The 24,776-nt window shown below is 44.8% G+C and overlaps 2 protein-coding genes across 8 annotated transcripts in view; one reads left to right on the forward strand and one right to left on the reverse strand.

Annotated features, from left to right (window-relative positions):
* The window catches only part of ABCC10 (ATP binding cassette subfamily C member 10), a 24,721-nt gene extending 3,057 nt beyond the window's left edge, over positions 1-21,664 (forward strand). For 5 of the 7 annotated variants that reach the window (XM_053382839.1, XM_053382842.1, XM_053382838.1 and 2 more), the window contains exons 2-22: positions 1,370-1,577; positions 2,492-3,872; positions 4,544-4,771; positions 6,028-6,184; positions 6,841-6,980; positions 7,165-7,244; positions 7,765-7,936; positions 8,886-8,984; positions 9,561-9,750; positions 10,640-10,717; positions 11,507-11,698; positions 12,077-12,209; positions 12,892-13,075; positions 14,348-14,691; positions 14,842-15,011; positions 15,512-15,672; positions 16,436-16,689; positions 16,860-17,005; positions 17,992-18,089; positions 19,371-19,483; positions 20,521-21,664. In XM_053382839.1, the coding sequence (XP_053238814.1) occupies positions 1,405-1,577; positions 2,492-3,872; positions 4,544-4,771; positions 6,028-6,184; positions 6,841-6,980; positions 7,165-7,244; positions 7,765-7,936; positions 8,886-8,984; positions 9,561-9,750; positions 10,640-10,717; positions 11,507-11,698; positions 12,077-12,209; positions 12,892-13,075; positions 14,348-14,691; positions 14,842-15,011; positions 15,512-15,672; positions 16,436-16,689; positions 16,860-17,005; positions 17,992-18,089; positions 19,371-19,483; positions 20,521-20,656 (4,629 nt within the window). In that variant the 5' untranslated portion in view covers positions 1,370-1,404 and the 3' untranslated portion in view covers positions 20,657-21,664. Of the gene's footprint in view, positions 1-168; positions 381-1,369; positions 1,578-2,491; positions 3,873-4,543; positions 4,772-6,027; positions 6,185-6,840; positions 6,981-7,164; positions 7,245-7,764; positions 7,937-8,885; positions 8,985-9,560; positions 9,751-10,639; positions 10,718-11,506; positions 11,699-12,076; positions 12,210-12,891; positions 13,076-14,347; positions 14,692-14,841; positions 15,012-15,511; positions 15,673-16,435; positions 16,690-16,859; positions 17,006-17,991; positions 18,090-19,370; positions 19,484-20,520 lie in introns of those variants that run through there. The other 2 variants (XM_053382840.1, XM_053382843.1) reach the window with 2 other exon arrangements.
* The window catches only part of LOC128410957 (zinc finger protein 318-like), a 25,511-nt gene continuing 21,777 nt past the window's right edge, over positions 21,043-24,776 (reverse strand). The window contains exons 7-8 of the transcript XR_008329650.1: positions 21,718-21,764; positions 21,043-21,149 (exon numbers count right to left, since the gene is read on the reverse strand). The gene's annotated coding sequence lies outside the window, so the exon portion shown is untranslated. The remainder of the gene's footprint in view (positions 21,150-21,717; positions 21,765-24,776) is intronic.

The raw sequence follows: 24,776 nt of genomic DNA on the forward strand, positions 1-24,776 counted from the left end.
GGAATGAAAGGGCTTCGGTGGGTTGAACTATCCCGTCTCTGGGTAGGTCGACCGAAGCCTCCGTGAGGCTGGGGACCGACTGGAGGAGAGCGCCGGAGAGGAGGCTAAGCGGAGCCACTCGGCTTCTCCCACCCGCTCGCTCTGCTTCGTAGAGTAGGCTTCCGCCTCTCCTATGTGCACCCACGGCTCCCTGGAGGCTCTTTTGCACTGCTCCGTTGCTCCTACGGAGGAAAAGGCATTTGCAACGTGCAACGGAAATTTTATGGTCACGTTTCAGAACACACGGTAACGATAAACTCCAAGCCTTCATGTCATTATCCATCTGTCCATGCTAAGTCGTTGTGCGAAGGCGAAAGCCTTCCCCCACACCGGGCTTTACCGTGAGTTTGAGGCCGAGGCCACGATTTCTAGGCATCGTTCACACAAGGTTGCCCTCAGTCGGAGGCGCCCTGTCTCCTTTTAAGGATTTTCCCCATCCTTAAAAAAATCCGAAAAGAAACTCAGCTGCCCAAGCAATTCTGCTCTTCCTGGCTGCCCGGCAGACAGTTGCTGTTCGCGTTCTCTTCATTTTAAGGTGGCACCAGAAAGAACTCTGCGATCTGAGGAAATCCGTAGTTTGTGGTTGTTTGCAGAGTGGAAAGGGAAAAGAGGACCTTCCTTCTGCTTTCTCACTCCCAGCCATTCACTGAAAAGTGGAGAAGGAACCCACATAATAATAATGGGGGTGGGTGGGCAGCATGGCTTTGACCTTGATAGAGGATGGAGGTTAGTGCCTGTATGAAGAAGCAGCGCTTTGGAAGCCTTAGGCCTTAAAGGAGAAGCATCTACTTGGCTGTTTGGTTTGTAAAACAATTGATTGCATTTAGGATCCTGCCCTTGTATGGACCTGCACTAAAAAGATCTGAAGTGTTGGCAAATCACCACCACCTCTTTTCAGTATTCATTGACAGTTTCAATGAAACCTGCAGTAATGGAGAAGATTTGGTGGAAATGCATTTCTCTCACATGACTACATCCACCACTCCTGCATCCTGGGATGGGAGGATTTTTATGCAGGTTAGACCTGGATACCTCTTTACCATCACCAGTCATGTTGGAAACTTTAGCAGAAGGTCTCCCTCTCAAAAGTGCCAACATACAAGATTTTGTATTTGATGAGATTAATTATGAATTTTATTACTTTTTCTGACAGCTGGAAAAATGGTAGGTGGAATTAATTTGTGTACCTCATTTTGCAGTGCTTGTACAAAGAAGAGAAGGAAATATAGTGGTATAGTGGTTTTATTATTCATTGCAAGAATGTTCAGGTGGTAGCATAAATTACTTCTTCTTTATGCTTCATTCATTGTTTCCCTGTCTTTTCCTTTAGAAACTCTTGACCATTGTACTTGTTGCTGACAGAGGATGGAGGAGATCCTAGCCAATCTGTGTGGGACCAGTCCCGTAAATCCACTCCCTGTCTGGGTCCACAGCAATGTCGGGCACTGTTTTAACCAGCTGATTTTGAACACTATACCTCACATGGTCCTTGCTGTAATAAGTGCCTGCTACATAGGAACACCAAGGTATAGTGACAGGTGTGAGCAACATCTGGCTTATTCATACAAATATGTATATTGTGTGCCTAAGCTCAGTGGGGGTTTTTTGGGGGGGGTAAGGTAAGGTAAAGGTACCCCTGCCCGTATGGGCCAGTCGTGTCTGACTGTGGGGTTGTGCGCCCATCTCACTTAAGAGGCCGGGGGCCAGCGCTGTCCGGAGACACTTCCGGGTCACGTGGCCAGCGTGACGAAGCTGCTCTGGCGAGCTGGCACCAGCACAGCACACGGAAACGCCGTTTACCTTCCCGCTAGAAAGCAGTACCTATTTATCTACTTGCACTTAAGAGTGCTTTCGAACTGCTAGGCGGGCAGGAGCTGGGACCGCAGACAGGAGCTCACCCCGCCGCGGGGATTCAAACCGCCGACCATGCGATTGGCAAGCCCTAGGCGCTGAAGATTTACCCACAGCGCCACCCGCGTCTATTTTTTTTTTGGGGGGGGCTGTTAAAATTAAAGTGATGGGACATTCCTGAGCCATGATATATATAGTGAAATTATTGCCCTCCATGGCACCCTCTTTATGTAGTCAGAAACTTACTTGGTTTTCTGACTAACAAGGCAATTAAAGTAACAACCAGAGAGTTAGTCCAATGAAACATACATAAGGTAGACCATACAGAGTTGTTTAATTGTTGTCACAGGAATAATTGTAAATGTGAATGTTCAGAGGGTTGAATATTTTTTTCTTCTAATGAAAAAATAATCGCAAATAGTGTGTCGGACAGCACAATTATTTTGCCTGAATCAGTGTAGCAATTCTTGTGTACTGAATGATGCCTGAGAGGCCAGGCAACGAGGTGTGCAGACTTCCAAGAATGATGAACAAATAGTGAGAGGGCATCAGAAAAAGGGATAAGATCATTTCATAACACTTTCTCCTCTGTCTTTACTAGGTCTTTAGGTTCTCGGACTGTGTACAGAACTGGGTGGAAATGCAGAATTGCTGCTTCCTTTATCTTTGCTGGTTTGTCCATTCTTGACATAATTCCAGCAGCCATTTGGCGACAGAAATTGGACCCCTTGTACCTGGAAGTATTAGCAACTGGCACAGGCACATTGGCATGGCTTACTCACAGCCTGGCACTACTTGCTCTCTACAAGTCTCCATACAGCTTCAATCGTGGCCCTACCATCCTACTAATCCTTGCCTTATTTCCAGTCCCATCACTTATTATAACCTTGGTGTGGCGCTGCCAGACTGAGATGGGTGGTCAGCATCTTCAACCTGACACCGTTTTCCGACTGTCTATCCTCTGCCTGCAGTTAGCTTCTCTGCTTCTCTACGTTGTTGGGTATATCATTCCTACAGCCAGCAGGCTAGACTATTGCTCTCTCAATGATTCCTGGCAGCAAGAGCCCCTGGTCACAGACTCAGGGATCCCTGCACCTTCTTGGCAGGGAGTGGCAGAGGATGGAGAGAGCTGGCTCTCGTGTTTCTCCTATGCTTGGATGAACCCTCTGATGAAGCGTGGCTACCTGTGGATGCTGAATCGGCCGCAGGATGTCTTTCAGCTCCCTCGACAGCTCCAGGCCAATGCAGTCTGTGAACACTTCTACTCCTGCTGGCGGAAAAAAGCAGCTCTCAGCCAAGAGGATAAAGAGACTACATCTTCAACGGACAGATCATTTGCCAAAAGTAATGTGAGAACTGACGAATTCTCATCTCCAGCACATCCTTGTGATACCCAAAAGCCTGTACATCTCCTATCAGTGTTGCATGCTGCCTTTGGGCTACGCTATTACTCTCTGGGCCTGCTCAAACTGGCTGGCAGCCTTTTGGCATTCTCTGGGCCCCTGCTTCTGAACCTGCTGGTCAGTTTCATGGAGTCACGCCAAGAACCTCTCAGCAATGGGATCATGTATGCACTGGGACTCTTTGCTGGTACCTTACTGGGTGCCCTATTGCGTAACCAGTTCAGTTACCAGATAAACAAGATGATGCTTATGGTGCGCACTGCAGTTATCTCTGCCATCTACCAGAAAGCCCTCCGGGTGAGTGGCAGCAGTCTGGCTGGCTTCACCACTGGCGAGATTGTCAACTTCATGAGCACCGACACTGACCGCTTGATCAATTTCTGCCTCAGTTTCCACGAGCTGTGGAGTCTTCCCTTCCAATTTGCCATCACCCTCTACCTCCTGTACCAGCAAGTAGGCATAGCATTCCTGGGAGGCCTAGCTCTGGCTCTGCTTCTTGTGCCCATCAATAAAGTGGTTGCCAATCGCATCATGGAAAACAACAAGGAAATGCTGAAGCACAAAGATGAACGTGTCAAGGTGAGATGGGGATATGTGGTATTTGAAGGCTTGCCATACTGCTTGCCTCTTGATCTTGTGATTTAGGCTTAAAGTTGTTGACTTATTTAGGTATCCATGTTAAAAATGTTGAGTAGCAGAAATAATAACTGGATGTTGCAATGATTTATCAGGAAATAAATAACCAGCAGTGTAGGTAAACCAGCAAACACACCCACAAATCCAAGAGACGATATGTCACCAAGTTCCAGAAACTGACTTACCATGAAATGAGAGCCTTGAAGGCCACCTAGTCCTCCTTGATGCAGGAAAACCAGAGCAAGCACAATGGGCAGTGGTACGTCCAGGTCTCAGGCAGAGAACTTACTCAGCTCTGGTGCCGGAGGTCCTTTAACAAGATACAAGGAGTTGAAGCTGTGACCTCTTGCATGTGCTCTAGCCCTCCTCGGGGATGTTTCCCTTTGTATACTGTTTCACTGAAGGAATTGGGTTTCTGGCTACAGTACTTTAAATGGATCATCCCAGTATTTGTGTTGCACTTTGTTTCCCCAATACATCACCAAGCAAGAAGAGAACATGACTTTGATTCTGTGCTGTGTCTCATATAGCTAACTTAGGCCCTAGCTGAAATAGAAGGCATTGTGACAAAGAGATGCCGGTGATTGTTGTGTTGCATCTCCCTTTACCTGCAGCTGATGACGGAGTTCTTGTGTGGCATGCGAGTGATCAAGTTCTACACCTGGGAGCAGCATTTTGCCAGTAGAGTGTATACTTGCAGAGCCAAGGAGTTGAAGAGCCTTCGAGCAATCAAATACCTGGATGCTGTGTGTGTCTACCTCTGGGCAGCATTGCCTGTGGTTGTCTCCATTGTCATCTTCATCACTTATGTTCTACTTGGACACCAGCTCTCTGCTACCAAGGTAAGAGCTGTGCCCATTCCTTGATGATCCCTCTACCTGGGATACGCAGCTGACTTCTTTTGTTATTCCAGCTTCATTGGCTACCCATTCGTTTCCAGGTTCAATTCAAAGTACTGGTCATTTACCTTTAAAGTGTTACACTGTTTGGGGCCAGGATACTTAAACAACAGTCATCCTATATGATCTTGTCCACCCAATGACATCAATTGGGGAGCTCCTTTTGTATGTCCTGCCACTGTCAGAGAAGAAGTTGGTTGGGATGCACAAAAGGGCATTTTCCATTGCGATACCCCAGGAGATTTGTATCTCTTTCCTAACAATTAGCTAGTTGAACTTTGTTCCAGCATGCTTTCGGTATTTTCCCCTCCACTGCTATTTGTTTTAAGTTATTTTGGTTTTATTGTTCATTTTACATTTCTTAGGTTTTTTTGTTTTTTAGTGATGAATGTTCACTGTCATGGGATAGAAAGGTTGTTTCTTTTATATAAATAAATGAACAAATGAATAAACTGTCATGGTGTATGCAAAGGCTTCAGAAGGTATCACTGCTCAGGCAAACTTCCAGTAATTTTCAACATTGCTGTTATTGAAGAGCAATAAAAAGGGGGAAATAAAATTGCTTTTAGTGTCAGAAGTAAGGACCTCCTACCTGAGTGATAGCTTTCTCTAGAATGTGAGAAGTAAGTGGCTTCACAAGTGAGACAGACTCTATACAGAGCATTGCCTAGACAAAACAAGGGTCATGGTCTTTCAAGCTTTACTCTTCTATTACAAATATCAATATATAAAAGCCGAATCGGTTAGAAGACAAGATGAATAAAGAAGCAATTGTCCACTATTATAAAAAAAAAAATCCTCTCTAGTAAAGTCATAATATGAAAACAGACAATATTAAAGTATTAAATGTTAAACCAACAGAGTGATGGTTTCTTCCTTCCCATCTCAGACTCTCTAGCCTCCTCTTAGGTTTTTGTAGCCTTGGCTCCTATCACAGTTCAGGAATTAAAGCTTGCTCAGCAAGGTTAAATCTGAGCTGATGTTTCTCAGACATAGACCCTAAGATAATGCTCCCTAATGGAAGTCCACTTAAAACACACCCTTGAACATTTGAGCACACATCACACTGTTCACAACTAATAAAATGGCTTTTCTCTGGCTCTCTTTGGATACTTCAGTTCTTTGCTTAAATGGCTAGATACATGGTGGGCAACCCTCTGAGCTTTTTCATCCCATGAAATCTTCTCTCTCCCCCATAGGTTTTTACAGCTTTGGCACTTGTTGGGATGCTCATTCTACCTCTCAATAATTTCCCCTGGGTGCTGAATGGGATTTTAGAAGCCAAAGTATCTCTGGATCGAGTCCAGCACTTCCTTGAGCTCACAGACCAGGATCTGGATGCTTACTATAGCAGAGGTATGTTGACTGGGGAAACTAGAGGACAGGTGGTGTTGTGAAAAGTGCAAGGTGGATGCTTGTTCCTTTGGGTATTCTGCTTGGCTACAGACTCAACCACAAAATTTGGTGTTCAAGTGTATCCTGATAGCAGTGCTCTTTTTCCGGATGCCAGTTTCCTCTCATTTGCTAATCCAGAGTTCCCATCTTGTTGCTTCCACCAGGGAGCTCCAGTGGTAACACTCTAGGTTTCTCTCAACGCCCAAGGTTGTGAAACCCATGGGCAGGTGAAGGAATAAGCAAGTTTTATTGAAAGATGGATACCTTCTTTATTTTGGATCAGCTGCATAGCCCTCTTAATGAGGCAGCTGATGATCCAAGACAGTTTCCTGCAAAAGCCTGCAAAAGTTCATAATTCCCAAATGTACCTCTTGAATATAGGTGGAAGTCATCACAGCACTGAATGTGGTGTGCATATGAGGAACTAGGTCCATTCACACAAGACTCCCCCCAAATCGCATACCTGCTATACCTGTTCTGGGTTTCTCCCCAACTCTCCAGAGCAGAGGGAGGGGGGGAAGTACCATTGTGTGAGTATATCTCATTCCACCCATGTAACAAGGTTGTTAAATCCTGTCCTATTTACCTATAGCTGTGCTGCTGCTTTTCCATTGCAGACGGACCTTCTGACCCATCTTCTGTCCTGGAAATGCATCGCACCACCTTTTCATGGTCACCAGCAAGCAAAGAAAATGCTGAATCCCACATGACCAGAGGAAGTTTGCAGCTCTTTATTCAAGATCTGGTGGTGGCAAAGGTGAGCAACAAGGAGCAACGGTCCAGGGAAATGCCGCTGGGTCAGCCGTGTGATATGGGAGTCTTTGTACTTCCATTCCGCAGAGAGAACAAGAATGTGTCCTGAATGAATGAATGTTTGTGAAGTGCTACAGCAAGGTTGCAGAACAAACTCCGAAACAGCTGGTGCCTCTTTCCCTCTGCAGGGCACACTGGTGGGAGTCGTTGGGAAAGTTGGGTGTGGAAAAAGCTCTTTGTTGGCAGCCATCACTGGAGAACTCAGTAGGTAAATAGTCGATACTGCTTTGCTTCTTGTGTCTTAAGAACCCATGATTTCACCTGCAAGACTTAAGGCTTAATTTGAATCTGGTCTCACCAGAGTGTAGCCACAAAACCTATTTCACTGCCAGGGCATACAAGGTAATAATAATATAATTATTTGCAGTGATTTTCTTTAGCATTGATGTGTTCATTATACTTACATCCTCCTTTTACATATGGGATTATCAGAGGCCTCCCATACAAGTTCCACAATTTCTAAGCTTCAGCAATACTTGCAATATCAGGTACTCCAACACTATTCACTGGGCCCATTCAAAGTGTTTCCCCTCACTATTTAGGTAACCACAAGCCTAATCATGACAAGGATTAGAAAACTCCTAAGCACACAGAGGTCCAGCATCAAACTTCATAGAAATTAATGACTGGAAAGGCCTGTTTTCCATACCCACTCTCATGGCAATTTTAAATTCCTCCTCTTTTTTTCCCTTGTCTGTTTCTCCTGCCCATCTCTGGGATGCATACAGTCGAGGTGAGCAAGTTTACGTGTGGGATCTGGAAAAAGGATTTGGCTTGGCCACGCAAGAGCCCTGGATCCAGTTTACCAGCATCCGTGAAAACATCCTCTTTGGGAAGGAATATGATGCCAGGTTTTACCAGGAAGTCATTGAGGCCTGTGCTCTCTCTGATGACTTGAATGTGAGTGTCCTATGAGAAAAAAATAGGTTGGCTCCCTAGGAACCATTGGTGCTCTATGTGCATTCAACAATCTGATGTATGGCTGCCCTTGGGAATTCCCAGTGCACAATGTAAGAGCTTTTAATAGGCTGTATATGGAACCATGTAGTCTCAAATTGAATATATTGAGAAGAAGAACACCTAAAGCTTAGTAATGCGAGTCTTAGTAATGTGGACTTCCAGAGCTGTTTCCTAGCTTCTTGTTTCAATGGTAAACAGAACCGGGTCAAATTGGCAACATTACCAAGAGCCCTCCTTTTTGAATTTTGTGTTGCATTTTCTTAATACGATTTTTTGTACACAGTTGTCACTATGTAGAAAAAGTTAGCCATGCTTACTTTCCACTAAAATTGGTGAAAGCCCCATTTAAAATGATTAACCTAGCCCATTGTTTCAAATGACTTAAGTGCAACTGACTTCCCTAGGATTATGGTCAAAGTACTGTTATTAATTATATGTTTCTTTTGGGAGTCATCGATATTGAGGGGTAAGCTTCTGTTTTCGGTGTATTCTTATATTCACTCTGCCTTTGGACTGAAAAGAACTGGAATAGCATTTTTCTACTTCAGGTTTGTCATATTCTCTTGTCAACAATTGCCACTTCGTGCTCACACTAATGATATACTATAACCATGTCCCAAGCACAATGTATTAGGAAAGTTCTGCTTTCCTTCCTTTCAATGGATTCAGATCAACATTAACAGAACCAACAGGTGGTCTGATTTTGGCAGTGGCTGCCAACTGCCATTTAATCTCCTTGGTTTCTCTGCAGACATTTTGGCACCTGGTTGCTTGTCCAGAAGGACTTCGCAGTAGAGCTGTGAACCAAAGTCAGGGGTCCTGGATGTTGCTATAGCTCAGCGCATCTGTTTAACACTTCTTAATTATCATCTCTCTGTTTAACTTTTAGATTTTGCCAGCAGGCGATCAGACAGAGGTGGGCGAGAATGGAGTTACACTCAGCGGGGGACAGAAAGCTCGAGTTGTGCTTGCAAGAGCTGTTTACCAGGTAGATAAAGGGCTGGGTAAGCAGCCTCAGATGGCACTAACTTGAAATAGAAGTAGTGATGCTTCCATTGACAGGTACTGCCCTTAAGAAGAACTAGGGCGAAACAAACACCCTAAAGGAGTGTCTCCACCCCCATCGTTCTACCCGGACACTGAGGTCCAGCGCCGAGGGCCTTCTGGCAGTTCCCTCACTGCAAGAAGCCAAGTTACAGGGAACCAGGCAGAGGGCCTTCTCGGTAGTGGCGCCCTCCCTGTGGAACGCCATCCCACCAGATATCAAAGAGAACAACAACTACCAGACTTTTCTGAAGGCAGCCATGTTTAAGGAAACTTTTAATGTTTGATGTATTGTGGTATTTTAATATTTTGTTGGAAGCCACCCAGAGTGGCTGGGGAAACCCAGCCAGATGGGCGGGGTATAAATTTATTATTATTATTATTATTATTATTATTATTATTATTATTATTATTTAACAAACAAATGAAGGTCATTTTCAGATGTTTTTCTTTCTTTTTTTACCATCCCTAGTATTTCAAAGTCAGAAAGCCTTAATATTTATATTGCTGTTTTCCTTAGGATAAAGATTTATACCTTCTCGATGACCCACTGGCAGCTGTTGATGCAGATGTAGCCAAACACCTTATGCAGAAGTGCATTCTGGGAATTCTCAAACGTAAGACCAGGATTCTTTGCACCCACAGAACAGAGTTTTTGGAAAAGGCTGACATCTTATTGCTAATGGACAACGGCAGAATACTCAAGACAGGTATAGCCTGGTGTTTTCTACCACTTTTGTTTCTCTATGCCTAGGTTCTGAGCTGCCCTCCTCAGAGTGGGAATTCAGAGGGTGAGTCACACGGTGTTTTTTAAATCAAGCAGGTAGTGTTTTAGTTGTCCCTGTGCAGTTTGTTTGGGGTTTTTTTTGCACTTTTAAATATGTTTTAATTATTGATTCAATTGTTTCATTTGATTTATTGTTGTTTTATGATTTTTTAAAAGTGGTTTTGTTAATTTGGTATCTTGTAAGCTACCCTGAAGGTTTATCGGACCATAAATACGCTAAATCAGATAATAAAATAGAAACTTCCACAATGTGGATAAACAACGGAATTTGCAAGGAACATGCTGTGTTACTAAAATATCCAAAATAGGGGAAAGTGCAACAACAATGCAGGTGAGCAGATGAGATAAGGGAGAAGGGAATTGTTAAGGGGTGCAAATGAGGTTTCCAAATAGATTACAGAGCTAGAGTGAGCAGAAATCTTTCTAGGCATGCTGCTCTATGTGGAGAGACAGAGCTTCACTCACAGGATGTTCCTACATGCAGAAAAAGAGGGGAGGCCATTTTTGCCAATTCCTCCTTCAGTGCTCCTGAGGATCTGCTGTGGAGGATTGGTAGACCCTCCAGAATAGAGTGGAAGGTGGTGCTGAGGATTGCAGAAAGAAAGGCCAACTGGTGAAACTCCCCAAAACACACACACCTTTAGCCAATAGGAGACCATGCTGGATTAGAGAATATTCCATGCAGGACCTCTTTCTTATGCAAAAAGGCAACTCAGGACCAAAGAGAGGAGCCTCGGGCAGATGATATCGCACTGTAACAGATACAGAGTTAAGTTTCTGCCCAATGCAACCCTATCGGTATTTTTTTCTAGGAACTCCAAGTGAGATCCTGCCACTAGTGCAAGCTGCCCCTCAGCTCAGGGAGATGGACAAGACAAAGAAGGATAAAAGTAAGTTCTGGGTGTTTTCAGGAGGATTTTAGTATGCTTCTGCTGGATACATGGTAACTGAGCAAAAACATTTATGAATCTTTTTGTTGGTGACCTTTTAGACCTCGCATCAGGACTAGTTGGCCAGGTTGAGGAGTGAACTAGTTTGGAAATCTAAGGCAAAGAAGGAACATTACTTACTCCCCAGTTGAGCATGTAGGCCTCCTTGTTTCATTTTGAGTGAAGAGTTATAAGCTTCTGGTTTTATTTAATGTATGGTTATTCTTCATTATCTTGTGAATTGTCCTGGAATCCTAATCTGATGTAAGGTGGTCTATAAATGAATCAAATCAAGTTAAAATAATTGCCTAAACCTACTACAGACAGTAAAATAGACACCAGGGGCCAGAGATTCTTAGTATAAGGACCACACACACACACACACACACACACACACACACACACTGCATTTTAGGCTTAGCATGAGGTTTCTTCAGAAGCTTTATTTTGCTTGTATGTAAGGGCAGGGGGGAACAGACGCAGTAGGAGATCTCATCCTCTGCTTTAAGCAAATTTGGGAATGACATATGTCTGCCCTGAAAAGGAAAAGAGCATAGCTCCCAGTTATAAACAGCCAAGCCTACAGACCAAAGTAGGATGCAGCTGATGGAAGTGTGGGTTTGCCAGGTATTTTAATTTAACTGAAAATATATCACAAAATGGGAAGTCTTTAAACTCAAGGGTACCTGGTTGCCCAACAAGGAACCTTTCCTGCATGCCATGACCTGTAGTTGTTTTCTGCCTCCTAAGTACCCACTGAAGATAGCCAAGAAGAAGAGGTAGAGCCTGAGGAAGACGAGCCAAATGAAGCAAATTGTCTTCTCAAGCGAGAGGAAGAGAAGAAAGAAGGGGCTGTGGCTTTCCAGGTCTACCAAGCATATTGGCTGGCTGTGGGCAGCTGCCTGGCATTGTCCATCCTTCTCTCACTGCTGCTGATGCAAGGTAAGGATTTCACTTTATTCCTCCTCTGGTCTTGGTTTCTTGCTTTCTCCCATAAATTTGGCACCCTCTTCAGATGGAACTATCCTCCCCGCCCCATATCTGTGGGGTTCTCCCAACCAATTTCAGGGAGCACCAAGGGGCGGGGAAGGAGGGGAGAAGCCCCATTGCGCAAGCCAAAGCCCTTGCACAGCGCTTGCTTTGACAGGACCCGTGAGGTGAATCACACCCTAACACTTTGGGCAGTTAAAGTGGACAGATAAATTCACCTTGTGGCAACTTTTACAACTCAAAACTCACATGAAAGGCCTATTAACTAGCTGCTAACTTTTGAATTGGTAAAGTTAAATCTCACTCATTGATACTTGTGCATTCTTACAGCTTCTAGGAATGTCTCTGACTGGTGGTTGTCACACTGGATTTCCAGCCTACCCCGTCCAGAAAACGCCTCTGTCAGCAACCTGCCAGCTTTGCCTTCCTCACAGTTGCTGCTCTTCTCCCATGGGGGACTCGTGTATGTTGGTATAATCTATGAACTGAGTCTGAGGACTAAGCCCGTCAGTGAATGTGCAGAAGCACGTGGGCTTTGTTTAGGCAGCCCCTTTGTGAAGGTTTGCCTTGGCATGAGTGGAAAACCGAACACTACTGATAGAGCCACCAAAACTTATAGAAACGAAAGAGAAGCTTGGCGGAAAAAGAGGTGGAAAGATCTAAAAAAACCTACCAGATGGGTTGCTGAGAGGAAATGGGCACCTGGGTGCAGGGAGGGATTGGAGAACTTCTGGCCCATGCCTGGGTCCCCCTGGCAAGCTTATCAAGCATGGAGGTGGGGTGATAATCCCACCCAGGCTGGCACAACTTTTTTTTTCTGTTTCAAGGGTTTGGCCATGAAGGGACTACCAGGCAAGTCGGCTGGCTGGCTGGCTGCTTCACCTCCACCCCCACCCCCCGATCTGCTACTGCCTGACATTTCCCCCCTACTGACTGGGGTGTTGTCAGGGAGACACTGGGTTGCCTCTTTGCCTCAGATGCCACACCAGGCCTGAGCATGATGGGAGGGACCAGCATGGAGCCTTCTTAGGAATACCCCTTCCCCTCACTTTGAGGGCAGTCCTATTGACTTTGCCCAAGACCTGGGAAAGGAGCTGGACATCAGGTGAGCTGCCATTCCTGACTGATCTTGTCTGTCTCCTCAGCTCTCCAGTCTTTGCCTCCATTCCTTCAAATGGCACTTTGGATGTGAACTTTTACCTGACTGTGTACGGCTGCATCGCTGGGGCCAATTCTGTCTTCACGATGCTGAGAGCCTTCCTCTTTGCCTATGGCACCATTCACGCTGCAATTGTCATTCACGACAGGCTGCTCAAAAGGGTGATGAAGGTAAAGTCTGTCAGACAGGACAGCTCTGGGTCCTGGAAGCTCTGCTTGGGGACAGGGACAGGCAGGAGAAGAAGGGCAGCTGCTCTTAAAGCCCACCTCCCTGCTTTGCTCTTCTTTGGGGTTCATATGTCCAGACCCCCATTTAATTTCAGTTGACTGTTGTAGAAGGTATTAATCCTTTGCTGAAGTGCTGACCATGAACCCCAGAGGTCTCTTGAGAGAAATGGCTCAAGAAAATAATTATCACTATGGTTTGGAAATGCAATATTTCCTCTTTGTTTAGAACAGGTTATACAGTTCTTATATCTGTCTTAAAAATAATCACACATACCAAGGTTAGGATAAGATAGTCACTTGCTTAGGATACTCCTCTTCCCCACAGCAAGTCTCATGGCTGGATCATGAAGTTGACTACTGGGATGAGACGTCTTTGTTAAGAACTTGTTGTGCAAAGAGGAGGGAAAAGAAGAGAGATGGCATATTATCCAGTTGGGCAAGCTCAAACTAGCATTCTTCCCTGTTCCTCCTCCACAGTTTATGCAGCAAGAAAATCTGATTAGCCTCCTTCCCTCTTGGGCTTTGGTTTGAGGTCACTCTACTCACCTGGGTGCAGGTCCTTGCAATGGCCCATCAAAATGCTTATGGCGAGGTTTGTCCCAGAGATAGGAAAAAAAAAAGGCTAAAGGCTTTATATTTCATCAAACAAATCGGTTCCAATCCTTTAAAACAAACCCTTTGTTTTGTCTAGTGATTCAAAACTGTCTCATGTAATAAGTTTTTATATCATGGGATATAATTTGGCTGCTCCTGGTTCACTGGAACAGTGTTCCTTGTTGAGATATGCCCACTATCTGTAATTTCCTGAAACAACTGATCACATTTTTTGTTTCTACAAGCTTTTCCAGCTGGAAAAAATAGGTCTCTGCCGCTATTTTTTTATTTATTTAAAAAAACCTACCTTTGGGAGGGGGGTTATGCCATGTCTGTAAATTTGCTTGAGATGTATGTAATGTAATAATAATAATAATAATAATAATAATAATAATAATAATAATAAAAAATACTCACATTTGGGAGAAGCATGTATTATATGATAAGTGTTTTGTCTTGAGTACAAGAATTAAGCAGCTGATGTGTGCCATAATCTCTAAATTACTTAGCTGCCACACAAAACAGCCTCTGGACACAGCTTCTTTTTCGGACACAGATGAATCTCTAAAAGTGTGAAACGGCACACAGTGGTTCACTACAATCTCTTTCTTCCATTGCCAGGCTACAGTGACTTTCTTTGACACCACACCAACAGGCCGCATCCTTAATCGCTTCTCCTCGGATCTGTACTGTGTGGATGACAGCCTGCCATTCATTCTCAACATCTTCCTGGCCAACATCTTTGGGCTGCTGGGCATGCTTGTGATGATCACCTATGGCCTGCCTTGGATCGGCCTCGTTCTGCTGCCCCTGGCTGCCATCTACTACTCAATTCAGCGCTATTATCGGCGCACCTCCCGCGAACTCAAACGCCTCTACAGTCTCACCCTGTCCCCCATCTACACTCACTTCTCAGAGACCCTGACAGGCCTCAGCACAATCCGAGCAACCAGGGCCACAGGCAGGTGAGTTTTGCTCTTCAGGCAGGGAAGGGCTAAATATGCACAGAAAGGGCTGACTTGGGGAACTGGTCCTGTGACTGCTGAGAAAAAGAGGTACTGAGAACTGCAATAGATCTCTTCCTGATATTAACCTCTGGGTTGTATCCAGTCTAGGTTTGAGACAGAGAACCAGCTGCGACTTGAACTGAATCAGCGCTGCCGTTTTGCCAGTAACACCGCAATGCAGTGGTTGGACATTCGGCTGCAGATGATCGGAGTTGCTGTAGTCACTGCTATTGCAGGAATCGCCATCATCCAGCACCAGAAAAAAATGGGAAACCCTGGTGAGCCACCTGATTATGACCTCTGAAGGAGGCATCTTCATCTGTGGTCATCTTTTACCATTGACATCTCAGAATGCTTCTTCTTTCCACCACTCTCTGACATGAATCCTGGATTTCTACTCTTGGGAGGGCTAGAAAGCAACTAAATAGTAGTTTGATTAATCCAGGACCTACCTTTATACCAGCATGTACTACGGGACTCATTTGTCATTTTTTTATACTGTATTTTCATTTTTTATTCATTTTTTATTGATTTTCCAAATTATTACAAATCAAACCAAGTTAGTTTAATACAATTTCTTAAAATCAGGTTTCCCACTCCTGTTTCAATCATATGTCCAATATTTCCCCCATAGCTGCTTCATTTCTTATTTAGTCTCCAGCTGAAATTCTTCACTTGCCATTTAACCATATTGGAACTCGGCCACTGCTCCTTATCTATTGTTTTCCTTGTTTCAGAGTTGTTATGCTTTTTGATAAAGCCTTTTTTGTCCCCACAGGTCTTGTGGGCCTGGCCCTTTCCTATGCCCTTTCAGTCACAAACTTGTTGTCTGGACTCATCAACAGCTTCACCCAGACAGAGACCATGATGGTGAGTGTGGAGCGTACCGAGGAATATGCAACAGAGATTCCCGTGGAGCCTCAAGAGGAGCTGCTCCAGGTAAGGGTTCCTTGCTGGGTCTCCTGTGAATGATTGGAGGTGCTCTTGCAGAACATCTGATTCCACACAGTCCATATGCACAGGCTCTTTGGTCTGCATTAGTTCTCCATCCGTTGAGCATTCTTCAGAGGAGGAGGTAGGCATCCTGGAGTGGGTAACTACTGTCAACAAACTTCCTGCCCCTTTTGGTGAGAGAGTTCCCCTCCCATATTTATCCTGCTTCACCAGAACAGCAAGGGTTTTGGGAGCTATGTGGCCTTCAAGGAATTTCCCTCTTCGCTCCTCATTCAGCTTGTCAGCAGGGATTAAGGTAGAGGAGGAGGAGATATTTTTTAAAGCCCAGCAAAAAAAGACCAGAAGGGGACAGACCTTCAGCTAATCTGATGCAATGGCAGCTTGTTTTATTGATTTGGATTGGTAAACCTCCCCTAGTTTCTCTGTGGCCAATGGTATGCACAGTAGAGTCCTATTCATGGAATGAAGCCTCTTCCACCATCACTGAAGTCAACAACAAGCACAAAAGCTCATCAGACAAGGGAAGCTCGGTCATCTTTCATCTCACTTCTAGACCTGGACCCCAAAAGATTCAAAATGACAGCCACTGTCACCTTTGCAACTGAGACAACAGTAAGCATTGTCACATTGGGGCCCTTGGATCTTCTCTGCTCCCACTGCTGATCATGGTGATGGCAAATCAAAAAGGACTTAGGATAAGGAAGTATTGCTGCTGCATTATTGCTTACACCTTTTCTCTTCTTTCAAGGTTTCACCTGATTGGCCAAGTCAGGGTCACATAGAGTTCCAGCAAGTAGTGCTGGCCTATCGGCCTGACCTACCCAATGCCTTGGATGGGGTGACTTTCACAATCTACTCTGGGGAGAAAGTGGGGATAGTTGGGCGGACTGGATCCGGCAAGTCCACCCTCTTTCTGGCCCTTTTCCGTATGGTGGAGCTGAAAGCTGGCCGGATCCTCCTGGACAACATTGACAGCCATTCTGTAGGCTTGAAAGCACTGAGGTAGGTCAAGGAGTAAGCCACAATGGCAGCAGTGTCGCTGTTGCAGCAGCAGCTTGAAAAGTCAATTTAATGCAATGTGGAGGGGCTGTCTCAGAATGTCAGGTTCCCATTGGCCCTGTTTGCCTCTAAGCTGTGCAGTCCAGTGAGCCTTCCTCTGTCCTTCCTCTTAGGTCTAAGTTGGCCATAATCCCCCAGGATCCCTTTTTGTTCAGTGGGACAATCCGTGAGAACTTGGACCCTCGGGGGCAACACACAGATGCCGACTTGCTGCAAGTCCTAGAGCAATGCCATCTGCAGGCAGTGATTACAGAGATGGGTGAGTACATTGTTTGGAGAACAGAAATAAACTGCTTGTTATGTTTGTTGGGAGGGAGATATAATAATAATAATAATAATAATAATAATAATAATAATAATAATAATAATAATAATAATAATAATTTATTTATACCCCGCCCATCTGGCTGGGCTTCCCCAGCCACTCTGGGCAGCTTCCAACAAAATATTAAAATACAGTAATGCATAAAACATTAAAAGCTTCCCTAAACAGGGCTGCCTTCAGATGTATTCTAAAAGTCTGGTAGTTGTAGTTCTCTTTGACATCTGGTGGGAGGGTGTTCCACAGGGCCGGTGCCACTACCGAGAAGGCTCTCTGCCTGGTTCCCTGTAACTTGGCTTCTCGCAGTGAGGGAACCGCCAGAAGGCCCTCGGCGCTGGACCTCAGGGTCCAGGTAGAACGATGGGGGAAATATTAAGAACCTAGAAAATAATCTGCCAAAACCTATTGGTCTTCAATACTGGTCAGAGTAGTAAGCTGAAGGAAAATTCACTAAACAACTATGGGGTGGAGGTTGCTGGGAACCAGCGGAAACTGTTGTGATTTTTTAAAAAATAAATAAAAATGGCCTCAGTAAAACCCTTAAAATCAGTTTCCCTCATCTTAGGGTCACCAGATGTCGTTAGACTACAACTCCCATCATTTGAGCCAGCACGGCCAATGGCCAGGGGCGAAAAGGGTTATAAGGCAACTAAGTCGGTCCCCAGGTATTGTTGGACTACAACTCCCATCATCCCTGAGCTCTGGTCTTGCTAGAGAGGGGTGATGGGAGTTGTAGTTCAACAACACCTGGGGACCCACAGGTTGAGAAAGGCTGGCACAGAGGGTTTGTGATCTTTGTTTCTTGTTCCAATCTCAGCCCTTCTTGCCTACATTCAGGCCTTTCTCATTCATCTGAACTAGTGTTAAGTAGAGGCAAAGTTTTGAAACTTACATTAACTCCTCCACTCTCTTGCTCCATGCAGGTGGGTTGGATTGTGAGCTGGGGGAGAGAGGAAAGAGTCTCTCCTTAGGACAGAGGCAGCTGGTTTGTTTAGCAAGGGCTCTCTTGACCCAGGCCAAGGTGAGTGATGTCTTCTCAAAGTGGGTTCCACAAAGATGCCTGATATTTTTTGTTTGTTTGGGACAACTGTGGGGAAGGATCATACTGCAAGACTTGGAAGGTGTGAGGAGGATGTATTAGCTCAATAACAAAAAGGGGGGAAGCTGGATAAAAAAATGGAGCATTCTCCCTGTGAGGAAAGGTGACAATGTTCGGGTCTTCTGAACTGAGAAAAAAAGTGACTAAGGGGGAACACTATGGAGGACCATAAAAGTATGTACAGTGGTACCTTGGTTCCCAAACGGCTTAGTTGTCAAACAAATCGGCTCCCAAACGCCACAAACCTGGAAGTAAGTGTTCAGGTTTGCAAACGTTTTCCGACGCAGCTTCCACTTGAGTGCAGGAAGCTCCTGCAGCCAATCAGAAGCCACGCCTTGCTTTTCGAACTGTTTCGGGAGTTGAACAGACTCCCGGAAAGTATTAAGTTCAAGAACCAAGGTACCACTGTATGGTTTGGGGAAGTGGATAGAGAGAAAGGTTAGGCTTTTTCTTAAAACTCTAGAACTCAGAGTCACCTATTGAGATAGACAGACAAAAAACCATATTTCTCCACACTGTACAGAATTAGTTTATGGAATTTGCTACCACAATATGTGGTGGTGGCCCCCAGGATAGCTGGCTACAAAACTCATTCCCCAAATGTTTATTGAAGCAGTGAGAGGGTGCTCACACTGTGCTGAAAAAAGCAATTTTATTCAGTTTAGACAAATCAATGTAGGACAGGACAGTTAGTGGCTAACAATTTATTAACTAAATCGCACCTCCTGGTTCGTGGCAGTGTTTTATTTCTTTAATTAAAAGCATTTCTAAATTGCTTAATATTTTTAGAAACTAAAGAAGCACTGTCTTACTTCTAGGAGTACAAAGGTACAAAACCAGAGCAATATAATGACGCAGAGCTAAAAATGCTATACAAACATACCAACGGTACAGCATTCAGCCTTATGGATCAGGGAAATCTTGTGCAAAAAGATACAGCATTGCAGAGTCTACGGGCAACAGTGGCCAATGTCCTTTTTCAGTATGACACTGAATACCAGTTGCTGGGGGCCAAGCAGCACTGGAAAGGCCTCTTGCCTTCATGCCCTGCTTGTGGGCTTCCCAGCATGGCTCTCAAGTTCTTACAACGGTTAGATTCCACAGTGCCTGATTAAATTAAATGTGTTGTATTAATAAGCAGGACCAAGAGTTGTGTTCATCAGCGACACTCTTCTAAGTGTTTTCATTTTGTCTCATTGACAGGTTCTGTGCATTGATGAAGCCACAGCAAGTGTGGATCAGAAGACAGACCGATTACTCCAACAGACCATCCGCCAGCGATTCGCAGACAAAACTGTACTGACTATAGCTCACAGGTGCCTTTTTGTTTCTCCTTTAGCCTCTGTTCTCCAGCTTCCAAGCAGCAACGCTTAGTGATCACAGAATCACCTTGCCTCAGCTTTATTTACCTAATGCCCTTTTGCTTGCACACCCAGCTCTCTAAGCAGGTGATAACTACCCACAGTGGGTGGCAGATGTAGGGATGTCACAACCACATGCCTTTTGATTTACAAATCTGAAGTGCTCCAAGAAGTATTAATTAGTATCAGTGCTTGGATTATGGGAGGAAAGAGAGCCTTAATGAAATCCACAAGTCCTGCTCCTAGCTTTCCTTAATTTTAGTCAAATTATGTCCCACTGTTAGGTAGTTTGAATCCCATTTCATGCAGCAACAGACTTCCTAGTAGTCGAAGATAATTATCACTTAACATGGCTATCGATGCATTATTTACCTGAAGCGTATTCCTGTTATTTAGCCGACAGGGCTCCCAGAGTGACTTACAGCAATCACTTGTAAGACAGCAAACAGTGGTGGTGTGTATACAACCTGACCTCTTCTGTATGAATGTTGCAAAATACCCAGAAGAGCAGCTCTGCTTTTCATCTTAGTAAGAGATTGCACAGGGTTGCAGGCTATATCTTTCAGGCCTTCAATTATATTATCAGTGAGTAACAAATAAGAAACGTGAGGCTTAGGTCTAGTTCTTACACACAACAAACAAGCTAGCAAAGCTGTTTCAAAATTGCTTTGTTAGTCACATGCTTGAAGGCTTCTGCATCCAAAAAAACCCAAAACTCTTTGACACCTGAGAGATGCACAGTGCCACACAGTTGCAAGGGACCTCAACAGTCAGAAAGTCAAGGCAGAGAATATCACTTCTACAGCATCCCTCATAGGAAGAGGCTGGCTGGCCACCTAACAGTTGTTAGATGCCTATAGATTTACAGCAGTAGCTGAAAGGGAGTACTCTTTTGCCCACTTTGAGGTACTGTGATAAAAGAGAGGGCAGCACTTTTCAGTTCTCTGCTCTTTCCAAAATAAGAGCTTACCCTGCTGCTGTGTTTATTTCAGGTTGAACACTATCCTGGACTCAGACCGAGTGCTGGTGATACATGCTGGGAAGGTGGCAGAGCTTGATTCCCCTGCCGTTCTCAGCCAGAAGCCAGACTCCCTGTTTCAGCATCTTCTGCACAGTGGGCAGCAGTGACCTCCCTGCAGAGACACAAACACTGGAAATTGGTACCTCACGACTGGGAATGTTCCCCTCTGCAATGTGGGACCCTTTCCTGATATCTGCAGCTTAACGAAAGATGCACTCCACACACGGCTGAGAGTCCAGCTTACGATTGAGAACAGGTGACAGAACATGCTCTGTCCAGGACTGCCAAGGGCTGCAGTTAATCGCTCCAACACATCTCGGCATCAAGAAAGAACCCTGTGTGAATGCTGGAGAGCTTGCTACAAGGCCATGTGGGCAGTGTAAGGCAGCTGAGCATTTAACACTGTGTCCTTCCCCTGTCCTGACTTTATTCAAGACGTCCCCACCCTGTCCCAAGTGGTGTGGCCTACCTTGGTCACAGAACCTGCTTGGCCAGCCACTTTGGCAACTGAATTGCCAGGGTTGGCAGCAAGTCCCATGGCTACTGTCTGGCATCCTCACACATTGTTTGCAGTATTCCTCTTCCCAGCCTGTGTCACACCTACAAAAAGAATACAGGAGGGTCAGAAGAAGAAAACAACCATATCACAAGTAGCAAAAATAGGGAAAGGGGTGGGAAGTGCCCTAGGGCATTAGCTTTGCACTAGCAGTCAGTGTCTCAATTCTTGACGATGCTGGGGGTGAAGTGAGTTTCTCTTGCATAACGTAGACAAGCGCCTCTCATAAGAATGCTAGAGTTCTTGCAAAAAGCAATAGCAGGCAGGTGAGAAGCGTTTAAGTGGGTGGAGCCAAGCATGGGGCAAAAGGGAGCTGTAGGGAAGAGGCAGAATTTGGGGTGGGGCTTTTGCGCATCAATCAACCAGGAATGCCTGTCTAATTCTTGCTTGGGGACAGTGAGAAAGGCATCTCCATTGAATAGATATGTGGATAGAAGTACAGCAGGGTTGGGGGGGGGTACAGGGAAGCACAGCCCTGTTGTTTTTAAATAAAAATAATAATTTTGAATGAACCTCTTCAAAGGATGTACAAACTCAATAAACAATATTCAAAACTTGGGTTACAATTTCCATGTCTCTCCTTCATGCAGCAGTACATAAAGTCAACCATACCAAATTCTACTGCAGTCTGTTCCTGTTGTCATCAGGTGTGGAAATCTCTAAAGAGAAGGAAAAAACAGCCCTTATCCTCCAAATCTGCAATCTCTGTTAGTGTTCATGTATGAAACAAAGGGAGACCATTTCCCTAAGAAGGTGTCTTCTTGTGTTTTATTCTTAGCCAACCTAAACTTGGTACATAAGCATTTCAGAGCTCTGGTACTTTTTTCAGTATGGAAGCAATGATGTCATTTGACAGAAACTCCTTGTTCCAACAAGTGAATGACGGGATAATAAGGTTTTCTAGGGGTTTTTTTATATAAAAAAAGTTAGATCAGCATAGAAGCCACAAAGAGGAAAACAATCAAAAGAGGCTGGGTACTCTCTCCCCTCCTTTTTATGGGGTTCCTATTTCCCATTAACAATTGAAATTAAACTGTGATTGATGCAAATGATGTCTTTCTCCACTTTCCCAGATGAAAAGAGGCATGCTCTCTTCCACCAGCTGCAGAATGGCTGTATATACCACTAAAACACCTGCTAACTGCTTTGTTTGACCCTGACACACACCTCAGAAACCCCTGCCCTTTGAGTAAACTGATGGGTTCTGAACAATATCCTAAGGCAATAGTAGGCATATGTCAAACCCCAAACACAGCAACCAGCACTGGCATGTGGTGGTGTTGGAATGCTGTACATGCAATATTATGCCATATTATTTGGCTGATTTTTGACACGTAATCAGCCACGCAAACATGATCTTGGTAACTCATTTGAAATCGAAATATGTCAGTGTCGTATCAAACTGTATCCCTGTCCTTTGGAACTTGTCAGAGGGATAGTATAACTGGCTAAGGGCACTATCTAACACAATAATGGAAGGAAAGGGCTTTTGGAAGTTTGTGCCCAATAATCAGTTGGCTTACTGCCCAGTCAGAAGTTCAGCAAAACGATTAAAATTCCTGCAGCAGACAAACTCTATCGGAGGTTGTTTTAATTAGTAAGCACAAATGCACACACTCGATACAGTTGCTTCAAGAAGGGTTCTCTCTCTGAGCCTTGAGAGGGTTTTCAGTCTTTGCTTCAAGTTCTCAGCAGGTCGAAAGTCCAAAGTTGCCAAAATCCTGCAATGTCAGTCTTCTGTTTCTTCTTTGCAAGTCTTTACAACTCTCCCCAACAACCCTTCACCATTCTCCGCCACCACCACAAAATTCTGTAATGACAACTTCTGATATAGACCAGAACTGCATGCCAGTATGCACAGCGACAGAGATCAGACAATTACGAGTAATTTGGGGGGCAGGGGATCCTTTTCTACCAACTCATGGAGAATTAACTCATGACTTAAAAAGGTCCACCTGACCCACTATCATACAAAGGACAAAATACATGACTTGGCTAGCAACTTGAGGTGGTGACCTTCTGTAAGCGCAATAAATATGCAAAGTTTTCAGATATACGGACTCCATATGAGGATCTATTTGCTTGAATGAATGAACCTGGGATTGATCTGGATGACCAGGTGTGCCCCCCTCCATCAAAAAACTACACACAGAAAGTAGGGTTTTGTTTTATTCTGGTTTATTACATCTTGTCTGATTGCATTCCCCATTTCCCTTAAAAATATAATATTTATACGACTACAAAGAAAAGGACAGGAAGCTGAGATCCAAAAGGCCTCCAGACCAAGCAGAAACCCTGCTACGAAGTTTTGCACAAGAAGCAAAAATGGGAAATGAGCTTTAGCACAGAGGTGTGGTCTCTCTCTGATTCCTTCACTCCATGATACCCTTTGCTTTATGACTGCCTATTTCTCTCTCTCCATTTCTTTCCATCCTATTTCCCAACTAAAATTGTGCTGCATGTGGCTGGGGTCCAACCCTTTGTACTACGTCTTCTGTACACCACTTAGAGGTGACGGCAGATTAAGTGGTATATAAATTGTCAAAATAAAATACAGTTTTGTATTGATGAATGACAGATTGGGGGTAGAAACCTGCAGAAAGCTTTCCACTGCTTTAGGGCAGGGGTTGGCAAGGTTTACCTCGCCTGGGCCGGTTCACTCCAGCGGAGATCCCTCCGCGCCCACAATTTCCAGTGTCTGCACAGGTGCAATTTCCAGCGTCGGTGCAGACGCGATTTTTGGCGTCTGCGTAGACACGATTTCCGGTGCCATGGAAGCGTGTCCCCGCGCCACACTGCTTTAGTGCAGCGCGCAGGGACTCGCCAAGTGGGCAGCTCAGTTCAGGGGCGGCTCATGGGCCAGTTAAACAACCCCTGTGGGCCACTTGTGGCCCATGGGCCTTAGGTTCCCAACCCCACAAACATTCCATCAGCTTGTATTTGGACATATGCTGAAGACCATTGTATTACAAAGATGTGATGCTCTGCAAATTTTCCCTTTGAATGTCCTCAGAGGTGCACAGGCCTGGACCTATAACTTGCAAGAAGTTACACTAGCACAGCTTTGTAGAGATCCGTAAGAGTTAATCACTGCTTGCTAGAATCAGCACTTATTCTAGAAAGCCTATCTGACCAACAGCATGGGAGATATGGGACCATGTGTCCTTTGGAGGCCTGGCAAGCTGGATCCCCACACATTAACTCAGTGCTGAATAGAGTAGCAGGTGAAGATCTTCACCATCACATCCCTTTATAGTCCACCATTTGTTCTGACTGTTCTGACCTTGCAGACAAGGTCATGGGAAGATGACATCAAGCACAGGTGAACAAGCGTCACCGGCATTCCCAGATATTTTCCAACGTGCAAGCCCAGTTATGGGCAGTAGGAATCTCAGTGCAGACCTATAAGGATTCAACCCATTGTTTGCCCAAAAAGGGAAAGTGATTCTCCAACCATAGATGGAGCTGTAAGATGTCCGCTTCCTCTTGCTTTGTTCCTTATTTAACTCAGCCTGTAAATAAAGCCTGTTAAAGAGCGACTTTAGTGGTCATCATTGTCCATCTTTGGCAGAACACAGCACAAGCATTTCTGTTTGCCTGACAGAAAGAGCTGCCCCTCCCTTCCTGTGTGCTGTTCTGGGAGTTTCCCTAACTCTCCCCACCTCCAAGTC

The sequence above is a fragment of the Podarcis raffonei genome, chromosome 3 (genome assembly GCF_027172205.1).
Source record: "Podarcis raffonei isolate rPodRaf1 chromosome 3, rPodRaf1.pri, whole genome shotgun sequence".
NCBI classification, from domain to species: Eukaryota; Metazoa; Chordata; class Lepidosauria; order Squamata; family Lacertidae; genus Podarcis; species Podarcis raffonei.